This window comes from Diadema setosum, chromosome 7, assembly GCF_964275005.1.
Source record: "Diadema setosum chromosome 7, eeDiaSeto1, whole genome shotgun sequence".
Lineage (NCBI taxonomy): Eukaryota > Metazoa > Echinodermata > Echinoidea > Diadematoida > Diadematidae > Diadema > Diadema setosum.
The window spans coordinates 19,084,297-19,097,036 of record NC_092691.1 but is presented as its reverse complement, the minus strand read 5'-3'; the positions used below and the strand labels follow the sequence as shown (position 1 = coordinate 19,097,036).

The window sequence follows — 12,740 nt, the reverse complement described above, 5'->3', positions numbered from 1 at the left end:
AGTACTTAACAGAAGCCATCAATCAAAGTTTGAGGAAAATTGGACAATCCGATCAAAAGTTATGAATATTTAAAGTTTCAGTGCTGTCATCACTGGATGGGAAGACTGCAAAGGTTTATGACGTCACTGCGGGACAACAATATAATCAAATAATAACAGAATTCAATATATTTTCTTATTTCTAAAAAAGGGGGTCATGAATCCGACCCCATAGGCAAACATGACCCACGAGTCTACACTACATCGCGAGGCTTAATAACTTAATGACCTATGGATCAATGTCACGTTTGATAAATGAAATATATTTTATGCATCTACTCCATCCCCCTCCCTTAGAGTTAATTATTGAAAGGGCGAAAGCTTCTGAGCACACAACTCATTAGGAGTCTATACGTTACAATTTTATGTCAGAGATATTTGTCAAGAAATTAGTGTCTCTTTGCAAGATTAATATGATGCTTCTCCGCTTTCTGTGTCATACATGTACCATGTTGATCTGCCAACGATATCTTCAAGTTGTTATTGCTGCAAGCTTGAATTGAAAACACGACATTCCTCTGGAGTATGACATTTTGCTACATTTGCTTTTTCATGCTTCTGCGTCGACTGAAGCAAGGACTAAGCAGTGGAATGTCTGACCCTGAATTGAGCACAGACAGCTTTCATTTAATCCCATCCACCTTGTTGTACCCAGTGGACAAAAGATTTTCGATCACTTCCCGTCCGTCCACTGCAGTGCGTGCGTCAATTTCACGCTATCGTAAGCTTTGGCTATTCTGTCTCTGCGTGACGTAGGGTACCTATTTTCATGTGACAATGGCGAATTGAGTGACCCGAAAAATCTTTTCTTCGACAAAAGGCGAACGCTGTGTTAACTTTCCATACCAGAGCAAAACCTACTTTGATGTTTGGACGGATCGTGTTTGTATATACTTTCCAGAGGGCGCTTAGATATTCCGATCGCGTTCGTGTTTCAAAAAAAAATATTGGGACTTTCAAAAGCTTATCAGGCCATATATCATCGCATGATCCGAACATGTCTCCCTGGGTGTCTGGCATGGCAGCTTCCTGCTCAAATCAATGTTGATTATCGGTGTAGGCATGGAGTATACATAACTCCATGGTATCGGCCTGCACGAGGAACCACAGTACCTCTAAAAAAAAACTTTGTCGTCATTATATTGGTGCATAGATCCCGATAGCAGTCAGTAAACGGGATTCACCTTTAAAATCATCTCCATCAGGTTGTTCCAGACGAATCGCCAAGGCCGCTACATTAACTCGCCATGTCACAACTCGTCGGACCGGACCCTGCCACGGAGGCCATTCCTACGACAACCTGGTTGCTACTTTTCTGCGTCCTGTTTCTTCTTCTCATCGTTGTCATCATTAAGGCCGTCGGATGGACATCGACTGCGACCTATTCGACTCCGGTAGAGCGATTAGTCGAGAGGCTCCCAGGTCCAACTGGTTTTGCAGGGAAAAAGATGCTACTCAAAATGTTGAAAGGGGCACCTAGAAGTAAGAACGCTTAACACACACATTTTGCTGCGTCATATTAATGTAATGCCTTTTTTTTTTTTTTGGTAAGACTTGGCGGAATTGGAACATGAAATACAGTATTTGACTCTGTATACATTATTGCAATATCTTGATTTTTTTTCATTTACGCTTTCTTTAAGTTGTTTATCATTCCGATTGTCATAATCATAATGCTTTGTTTAAAGTTTCTAACTCCCTGTTCCAATATCATTTACACTTGATTGACAGTTTTTCCTAACTTCTTTTGACTATCAAAATATATACCCAAACAATCTCAGCTTCCTTGTTATCTAGCCGACACAACATCAGAAAGTATTTTTTGTTATTGTTGTTTTAAGATGACACATGCAATTGCAGGGTGATCTTGAGACAAATTGATTTGTGAAAGTATCTGGTTATAAAGATAACAATGTGGTAAGGAACTGTAGTTAGCAGAGGAGGAATTCGAAAGTAGTTATGGTATACGAGTAACAGTATTCATGATGGAAGTTATGCAGGTGGTAATCAGCTGGAGTTACTGTAAAGGGAGAGTCTTATAAATGGGTGTACAAAGGATGCATCGTGTGGGAATATAGCGGCAGTGCACCTGTAGAGGAAAGGCGTGAGAGGTGAGAACCACGCCTTTAAATGCTGATGCATTCCTTATGCATCTACTGGGACATCATCCACATCAGGTCATTTTTTCCCCTCTTAAGTAGCACTGTCCTGATGATGCCGCGGAGAGATAGAAGTAGGCGGGGGCATTCAAATTAGTTCGAGGTACCAACTAGCAACACAGATATGTACAGGAATTCTTTCTTCCCTCGAACCACAAGGACATGGAATAGCCTTCCTCAATGTGTAATCTCTTAAGTTAATTCAGTTAAATTACTTTTAAGACCATGGTTTCAAATTATATTCTCCCAAATTAAGTCCACCCTCTGCCGCCACCTCCAGTTCAAACTCCGCTTGGGGTCTTTTGGAGGAACACTACCAAGTACCAAGTATTAAGAGAGAAGTCAGAAGTTAATATTTTTGCTTTTGAATGCAGCGAATGACTGCTATTTTGAAAGTATCCTTGTTTTTTATGTATAATTGTATATTGTTTTTGAAAATGTTGTGAAATAATGTTTAAGTGTAAGATTGAACGATCATTATACAATCTATGGCGATTGTTTACGTAACAGCTCTGTGGAAAGAAACGGCAACATGGGGAAAGGTATTTGGGATCGGCGATGGGGCGGACGGATTCTGCTTCATCGCAGATCGACAGAGTCTTGAAGAGGCTTTCGTAGATAAGTCCGCCATCTTCTCTGACCGAGGGGGCATTCTCCAAACTCTCCTAGCATCACTACCAGATCGAGGTTGGTGTCTGAAACGCATTCATCTCTCACCTATAGGTTCTTTTCATTACTCATCTTTATCTTCCCTTTAGTTGTCGTTATTATCATTATGAAGGAGAAAAAGTGCATTGAGCTTGTGACGATTTTACGCGGCAGTCGTTAAAACTATGTAATCTTTCTTACATAAAGTAAGTCATTATTAAAAAAGTGACCTAAACCTTTTGTATGGGTTTTATGCAATCACCCATCATTACATTCTGCCCAACTTTGATCTTACTAACGAGTTCACAAAGTAAAATGTTTTATTTTGTTTTGGGGTTTTTTTTCGATTGGTCGTTTGTTTGTTTGCTTGTTTCGTAGGTTGGTTGGTTGTTGTATTTGTTGTTGTTGCTGGTTTTGTTGTGTTTTTTGATAAGTGGATTATTGTTTTCTCAAACCCGTCTCGAAGGATCAATCTCAAATAATGGTTCGGCCTGGCACGAAGCTCGCGAGTTCGTTAGCGACACCGTAAAAAACACTAACTTTGGGAACTCTAAGATCGCGCGATCCATCGCGTCGTCCATCCCGCAACTCACCCGTGCCATCGATGCCCAGAGAGGTGAGGCCTTCAATCCCAAGTTCATATTCCAGTGCTTCTTTTTCGACGTGTTCCATCGGGTGGCGTTCGGATGTGCTGTCGACTACGACGACCAAAACTTAAAGCGATTCATCGACTCGCTTGACAGTGTGGTTAGGAGGACGCTGAATCCCAGCCCGTCAGTTCTGGTATTTCCATCGCTCAGCAACGGATGCTTACTCAGTGGATTCCGGGCAAAGGTATATTTCAATAGAGGGGGAAGAATCGTTTGATCAAATTTAAAGGAGAATGAAACTCAAATACATTATGTGAATTTAGATAGGGAATGCATCATATTTTTTAGCACACATCAGCGAAGTTTGAGGAAAATTGGAAAAACCGTTTAGATATTTCGAATTTTTGAAATTTTGGTGCAGACATCCCTGAATGAAAAAGACTATAACAGTTTGTGACGGCAAGACCAGAAACCTTAGCTTAGTATGGGAAGGGATATAAAGTACTTACAAAGAAAATTGAACTTTTTCACTTTTCTAGCTTAAAGGGACTGTACAGTACTGGTTGACGTGGGGATTTATGTTTTGAACATTCCTAAGTGAGAAAATTAGAAACCTCTTATGAAATATGAAAGACCATGCAATTTTAAGAAGGATTCAACGTTCTATACTTTATTCGATGAAAATTGGTTTTCAAATGGCGGGGATATCCAAAAAAGTGATAATAATAAAAGGCAACTGGCCACGCCTTTTATTAAGATCTCTTTGTTTCACCTTGTTTTTGGATATCCCAGCCATTTCAAAATCAGTTTTCATCAAATAAACTTTCGATACCCCTTAGAATTGCATGCTCTTTGACATCTCATAGAGTGGTTTCTGAATATCTCGCAAAAAGATAAAAGCTAAATCCTCACCTCAACCAGAATTGTACACACCCTTTAATTGTCACTTTTCTGGCTTAATAAAACAACATTTAAATTACATCTTAAAAATGATAATAATAGTAATGATACTCAACACTTTTGTCGTCCATCACCCCCCCCCCCCCCAGCTTCAAAGCGCTGCCAGATATATCCAGAACCACTCCGAAAGGGCCATGATACAACGGGACCGCGTGGGCGTGTCGGACAGCATTGTGGCGCTTTTCTGCCAAAACATAGAGCGGCTCCGAAGGGCGGGACAAGCTACACACGCCGAACCCGAGGATGGATGGCGGATGGCGTTCGATTTCGCCTTTGCGGCTTCAGACACAGTGCATGAGGTCATTCTCTGGCTCATTCTCTTCATTGCCACTCGCTCTGATGTGCAAGAGAAGGTAAAACTTCCAGGAAGAACGAATTTAACATGTTCATCCGACGTGATGGACAATGCATTACGTTATGCCAGCAAATTTCTTTGGGATTTGATACGCTGTATTTCTAAGAAAGAATTAATGAGACAAAATCAGCCTCAATTAAGATACCATTTTCCGACGACTGCGATCTTGCAAAGATATCCAATATACTACAATTATTGCATTCAGTACTTAATTTGTTACTTAGATTGTGGCCCTCTACTGTACAGCAAACATGCTGTCCTTCTAAATATAATGTACTGTTGTACAAGTGCTTTGCAGAAACGCTCGTCTCATCGCTGCTTAATAGAAAATAAAACAAGAATGATAGTAATCTTATAGATAACGCCCTGGTTTTGAACTCATGCTTTAGTTACTATTATGATTAGGCCTAGACAACTTTGAGTCTTTGACGGGAAATTATAATGCTGTTTCGGTTTCAAATCTATCACTTTGATGATGCTTGAAGAGGTAATCAAAGTTTATCATCTTTCAAGGTTTCTACACAAAAATAGTTAATGTCCTCCTCCTTGATGTATAACAGTGTTGTAACATCGTTGTTGTTTTGTTTTGTTTTGTTTTTGTTTTATTTTGTTATGTTATGTTTTGTTTTGTTTTGTTTTGTTTTGTTTTAGATGTGCGCAGAAATCGGGAGTGTGGGCGACGACATCTCCTACGGAAACCGACATCGTCTGCCGATGGTTATGGCAACCATGTTGGAGACATTTCGCCTGTGTCCAGTGGCTCCGTTGGGCGTTCCCCATTTTGCGTCACAGAGCGGTAGCATCGACGGCTACGTCATCGCGAAGGGCACCCAGCTCCTGCCGAACCTCTGGGGGATTCACAACGATCCCGAGGTGTGGCGAGAGCCGAGCAATTTTACCCCGGAGAGATTCCTGACTGCCGATGGGGAGCTGGATGGAGAAAAGGCGGGTCTCGTGATCCCTTTCTCGATAGGTGAGAGCTCTGTCAGCAAACTTGTAGGGTGCCTGGGACTAAAAGGTTGTAATGTTTTGGGGTGTTTTTTTTTTTTTTTTTCGTCTCCATATTATTAAAAGCATAACATCTCGACTTCTCTCGAAGTCGCAACACAGCATTGATGATTTTTCACAACTTATATCACTGTATTTTTCGTGCTGTGAAAAGAAATCACATTTGCCTGAATGGTTTTGATTAAGCGCTCATCTCTTCTTCTTCTTCTTCAAGAACAAGAACAAGAACAACAAAACCAACCAACCAACCAACCAACCAAACAATTATAATTATTCACATTTGAAAAAAAAAAATCCTGTTGCGTCGTTCGAAAAATGGAGAAAGGTTTCTGGTTTTGCTGATGATACAACCCTCTCATGTATAAGGACAAACCGGAACTAGTCGAATTATTGAAGAGAATCAAGGAAGCTAGCGAGAACTATGATTTACTCTTAAACTTGAGGAAAACAAAATTTGACATGGATACCGTGAACAAGGCGGATTTTATTCTAGATGGGGATAAAATAGAGAAGGTGCAAGACTTTGTCTACTTGAGGTCACAGATGAACGATGAGATAGCAGCCCTGAAATCAGGAGGAGAGTATAGATGTGGGAAGGATCACAGTTAAGAAAATGTTGTAGGAGCAAAGGCATCAGGGATAAAGGGTTGTTTACATTTTACGGGTCATAGTATATTTCCCTCTACAAAAAGTTGAATGCATTTTAAATGTGGTGTCACCGTAAAATGCTAAGAATCTCATCGAAAGCATACAAGACAAAATAATGATTGCGTGCTACACTGGATCAAGGCTCGATCGTCATAGTACGTAAGAGAATGGTCACCCATACAACGCATATGTATATAACATGATATATATATGTATATATATATATATATATATATATATATATATACATTTATATACAGTCTCTCTCTCTCTCTCTCTCTCTCTCTCTATATATATATATATATATATATATATATATATATATATATATATATATATATATAATGTGAAGCGGGCCTGGCCTCGTACGTGGTGGGTACTGCATCATTGGTATATGTGAGACGGAAGGAAAACTTTATGTTATGTCTCATCAAGCCCTTGAAAAAGGCTAGTGAAATAGCCGAAAGCTCGGGGAATAAAGGCAAGACTGAACACCACTGCAACGTCTATACTGCAAGTTTTCCTTCCGTCTCACATATATATATATATATATATATATATATATATATATATATATATATATATTTATATTCATATACACACATACGTATAGATATGTATTTTTGTGCCAAGTGAAACGATGATTTCCCCTTTTCTCAGTGCTATCTGCCCCGCAGTTAAGGTTCTTAAAAAGCAAACCCTCTTTAGGGATTTTTGCCATTTTATTTTCCCTGGAGTAATTTGGAAAAGTGACGTGTCATTGCATGAAGCAGTTTTTCTACTGGCAGCTCATAGGTACAGTAGGATACATATCTCTCTTAATGTAGATGCGGGTAAACTTGATATCTCTTTAACGTACCTGTAAGAGTATCACCTTTGTTTTCAATATACCGTAATATACTTTTGAATTTTCAGTGATTCGTTTTGCAGTATTCACATTCAGTATCGATATTGTTTGTATATTGCCATGTACAAGCTGATGCCCTCTATTTGTTATCTTGTGTATTTTGAATCAAGTGTTACTTTGTATCACTTTGCAGCCCCCTACCGAGAATAACAGTGTAAACCACTGATGGGGCTACCCCACGGGTAAAGAATACTGAATAGATAAACAATAAATGGATATAAATTGAGCTATATTGAGGTTATGTGTATGTACGTTAATGTGATCGCGTCCATAAATTCTTTGAAAGCTATGATATTTTTTAAACAACCACAAAGAGCCATCATGACTTTGAATGAGATTCTTTGTCGAATGGGAAGCAGTATCGAAAATCCCTCAAAACAAGTGTGTCTGAAAAAAAAAAGATTATGAGTAGCAAAATGCAAGCTTTTCTGATTTGGGGGTGAGGAAATCCAAAAAGAAGTTCATTACAGTAATGTAATTAAATGTTTCTCGTTATTAGATCTGTTACTAGCTGTCTATAGCCTATATAAGTGATCTGCTGAGTACCAGAATAGGCTAGTAAACTATAGAGTCATAGATCTGAAGAATGTCAGTATAAATCATTGCGAGGTTTGCTGCCTTACGAACAGTTCTACTATCGTGCTTTAAGTGACTGCCCTATATCGATTTCATAATCATTAGTCATTCAACTTGCTTTCTATCCGAGAAGTGAACAGAAGTTGCTAGCTGCTAAGACTTTAGTGTCCGGATGATGGCTATCCCGGGCGGTGAACCAGCGTCCTATATCCGCTGAGACACAGTGGTTAATCCCCTGCACCAGGGCTCCTCATACGAAACAAATATCGATCCTTCTTAATCTATTCCCATATAATGCGTGTCTGAGTCAGAGCGGATATTCAATGAGTTCCTGCACCTATACTGTGAAATAAAATCAATATATCAGAGAGAAATAAAGAGAGAGAGAGAGAGAGAGCGAAAGAATTAAAAAAAAAACGGCAAAAGACACGCAAAGGAAGACGGTTTTACACTCGTTACCAAGTATAGTTACGAAAAAGAGAGGTATAGGTAGCACTCTACTTTCGATACTAGGAGGCGTGCTTGTCTGAAATCATGCTACGAAAATGGCCTATCGATTAAGACTGACTTTAAAATGCCGTATGGTGTTAAACTTTAACTCTGACGTCAATTTCCTTGAGTGATCCGTTTTGTTTTCTCCTTTTGTTATGATTGCTGATGTGACTCTAATAGGCCCAAGGTCCTGTCCAGGGGAGCTCATTGCGCGCATGACGATCTTTCACACCCTGGTCACTGTCGCCTCCACCTACCGTGTCTCTCTGCCTGACGTGGGCCGACAGCCTCGGCTTGTTGATGAGGAGCACTCGTTCACCATGGTTCCTGACCCATATAAGATCATCTTCACGAAAATAAACGCTTAAAAAGCTCCGTGTGAGGAACAGAGAGAGAGGGGGGGGGGGTGGTCAAAATCAGAATAATGCAGGATATTAAACGAAACTATAGATATATGACTTTGAACTTGCCCTGAGGAATAATGTCATTAGTTTTGTTACTTCATCTTGAGATTATTTCTATTATCGATATTTGTTACGATGATCATTACCATGCATGCTTAGTTAATTACAATCTTATATTTAGCATTAGTTTATTATTTCATCTCCATATTTTGATTGGTGCATATGACATAGAGAGGACAGGTTGCGAATAATTGCTGCGAAACTGTATGTATACAAGTTAAATATTCCTGTTTCGCTTAGAGCTATTTGAAGTATTTGTATACAGCTATACAGTTGATACTCTTGACATGGTATAAAGATAATTATTCGTGTCATTTATACTACAGATGGCAAGATATAGACTGAAATTCGTTATAAGGGATCTGGTACGGTTTCGGTTGAGATGGGCATACAGGTTTCCAACAGTTTTTTGATGATGATTTTTTTGTGTGTGGAGATAATGAGAAACCTCTTATGGAATATAAAAGAGCATAATGATCATTAGAGGAATTCAAAGTATATTTGATGAAAATTGGTTTTGAAATGAATGGCTGAGATATCCAAAAAACACAGCGATCCTAATAAGGGTGGAACCCATCTTCTGTTAGGATCGCTTTGTTTCACTCTGTTTTTTGATATCTCAGCCATTTCAACCCTGATTTTTATCAAATAAAGTTTTAATTCCCTTTAGAATTGTATGATATTTAACATTTCATAAAGTGGTTTCCAAGTATCTTGCAAAAAGTTAAAGGCTGAATCCTCACCTCAACCAATGTACCACCATCCCTGTAATACTTTTGATACTCTTACTGAATATTTATACTTTTGTCTTATAGTTTTTGGTGAATATCATTGTATGACAATAGACTGCTGTCCAATTTATGTTGCTATTTTTGTGCCAAAACAATTCAACGGCATGTACTGATCATAATAGAAATGACATATGTATATATATATATATATATATATATATATATATATATATATATACATACTGCAGCTTTTATATGTTTGATTTCTGATGCTATAGTTACAATCACCGTAATGTGTTCATGTGTAACGTTTGTGTTAATAGTTTGTGTTTATATATGCATGTCAATGCCGCAAATAACTTCTATGAACAAAATGTGTGGCATAACGTGCTTTCATTATTATCATCACCTAATGGTAGTGGTGAATGACCGGTCACAATACAAACAATATTATATTACACCTATGTAATGTTCCTCATATTGAAGAGCTTCCACACTTCAGGGCTAGCACGGTGAATGGAATAATACTCCATGTTGTTGTGTTATCACTTCTGAAATATTGACGTCGTATTCTAGTATAGTTTGGCCTGCACACAGTAGAAGAGCAAAATGTGATATGATTGTTTTAAAGAAAAAATATATATTTTGCATGGCGCATTACTATACCATGCTATATTCCGAAATATATTGATACGTTCCAAGCAACCAAATGGGATCCTGAAACAAAATTTGTCTCTACTGCACGCCAATAAATTGTCTTTAATAAATAACTATTATCGGCATTTTGCTTATGGATACTGCGCAAGCAGCAGTTTTAAAAGTACTTACATATTTACCTTTTGGGTAAAAGAACGATTTTTCTCAATCAATTTTCATTATTTTTCCCCTTTTTTCCGTAGAAAAATGTATGTAATATTTTGTAATTCCTTGTTCAGGATTATTGACGTAATGTTTCGAATGTTGTGAATAAACAACGTTATAATGAAGTGAGAAACATTATAATGAAATAAAGAATTTATTATGATAATTATAAAGTTGGTCAAGATGACAATAATAGTCTACGTCCACGCATTGATCCATGTGTTCTACAAATAATGAGATGGGGTGAAATTCGTACAGGTGGCTCAGTCACTGTTGCATGAGAATTTTTCTAAAAGTGCAATTTTCTGAAAATTGAGTATCTGCGAAATAATGTTTCTTTTTTCAAAGAATGAGATGTCATGTATGTTTCATTGAGTCGAAAGCATCAAGGTCCGGAGTCTACCGCAGATACGATTATCTGAGTTGGGACATTACCTATCATGGGTAGGTCTGTACATTAAAGAGCATGAGCGGAGGAATGGTTTCAGGGACTGGGTTTAAGCACAGCATTTAGATTAAATCACATTCGCGCTACGCTAAACCGAGATTAAAATTTAACAAACCTGACAGTAAAAACATACAAACAAAAACAAGCACAAACACACGTTCAAATACAAACGATCAACAAAACAAAAACTAAAAGTATAAGATTCGATTCCCATGAGGTTTGTCCCCCCCCCCCCCCAAAAAAAAAGAAGAAGAAATAACTAAAAATGCTGTTTACCATAAAATTTGTGTCTGAATATTAAATCAGAGTTAACTGAAGGAAAATGTTGATCATGTTTTCGTCGATATACTATTGCTCTTTATTTTGTGAATATGAGTATTAAAATTCCTGCTTTTGAGAGAATGTTAAGAAAAGAACTGTTTAAAGTCATGTAAATTAAAGATGGAATTGTTGGGAACCAAGATGTGTGTATTACACATTGTACATGGTGTATGCCGAAATACATGCAATTACATACAAACATAATATATAACGGAACGCTAAATGCAATATCATTGTTTAAAGGTTCTGTTTACCTTTGGGAGCAGTGATTTTTAAAAAAAAAAATCAAAATATCACATTTAATGCATATATAAATGTGTAGTTCTGTTGTATCACAAAACATCCTACCATATAAAATTTTCGCAATAAAGCCTAGAATATAAAGAGATATCAGTATTTTTCTCAATAAACCATAACTGTAGACGGTTTAGTCTGGAAACATTTTTTTTTTTTTATTATAACTATAGTTCACATTTCGTGTATTTAACAATACTTAATATCGATTATACGGGTTCAAAGTTTTACAGTGGTTGTTTCTCTCCCTAACTCACATTTTAGAACTATTGTATAGCACTACTGCTGGGTTTTTGTTTCATCTGCGAAATGGTAAATTATGCCTTCGTGACATCAACACGTGAGAAAATAACCCAGTGCAACGAGGAGAATATCAACACTTAATACAAATTACACATGACCAAAAATGAAAACTGATGTCTATTCCATGAAAATACCATAAAAATAAAGTACTTCAATACTCTGCAATACTCTGTGTCAAGAAACTTCCTTTTGTCTATGGTTGGTGCTAATATCCAAAATCAACAGCAGTGATTTCATATAATTATATATATATATATATATATATATATATATATATATATATATATATATATATATAAATATATATATATATAAATATATATATATATATATATATATATATATATATATATATATATATATATAAGTATTATATATACATATATATATATTTGAGAGAGATAGAGAGGGAGAGAGATTCTAGTTTTCAGAGAACACGCCAATCCATGTCCATTACTTGCGCTGAACACAGTTGAATTCCCCATAAACCTCACCGTCGAATTTAGGAAAGAGCGCCCTCTCTTGTTTATGTAGATTTTTTCCCCATTACATTAGTTCAGTACAACAGTGTAGTCGTGTATCATGACGACTCTCAGTGAGGCCAAAGTTGTTGAAATCGTCACAAATTGGATATAGGGCCTATGCGCAGAGTTTTAATAGATAGATAACTTCAGGTTCTTTCAAGAAAAGATTCTGATCTCGCACATTCAGCCACACTAGAAATGCTTTAAAGGCATAATTTACCATTTGAAGATGAGACAAAAACCCAGCATTATTTGTGCTTCAAAACAGTTCTTAAATGTGAAGTAGGGATAGAAAGAACCAATGTAAAAATTTTAATCAGTATAGTGCATGTTAAGTATTGTTGGATATACGAAATGTGCACAAAAGTTATAATTAAAATGTTTCTAGACTAAACAATTTACAGTTATGGTT

General features: G+C 37.2%; 1 protein-coding gene across 1 annotated transcript; it reads left to right on the top strand.

Moving 5' to 3' along the window:
* Positions 1 to 1,286: 1,286 nt before the first annotated feature.
* Positions 1,287 to 8,750, top strand: LOC140231098 (cytochrome P450 2U1-like). The gene is made up of 6 exons (XM_072311250.1): positions 1,287 to 1,521; positions 2,709 to 2,885; positions 3,313 to 3,680; positions 4,486 to 4,749; positions 5,403 to 5,724; positions 8,563 to 8,750. Exons 1-6 carry the CDS (start codon positions 1,287 to 1,289, stop codon positions 8,748 to 8,750), a joined length of 1,554 nt encoding a protein of 517 aa, XP_072167351.1.
* Positions 8,751 to 12,740: the final 3,990 nt, after the last annotated feature.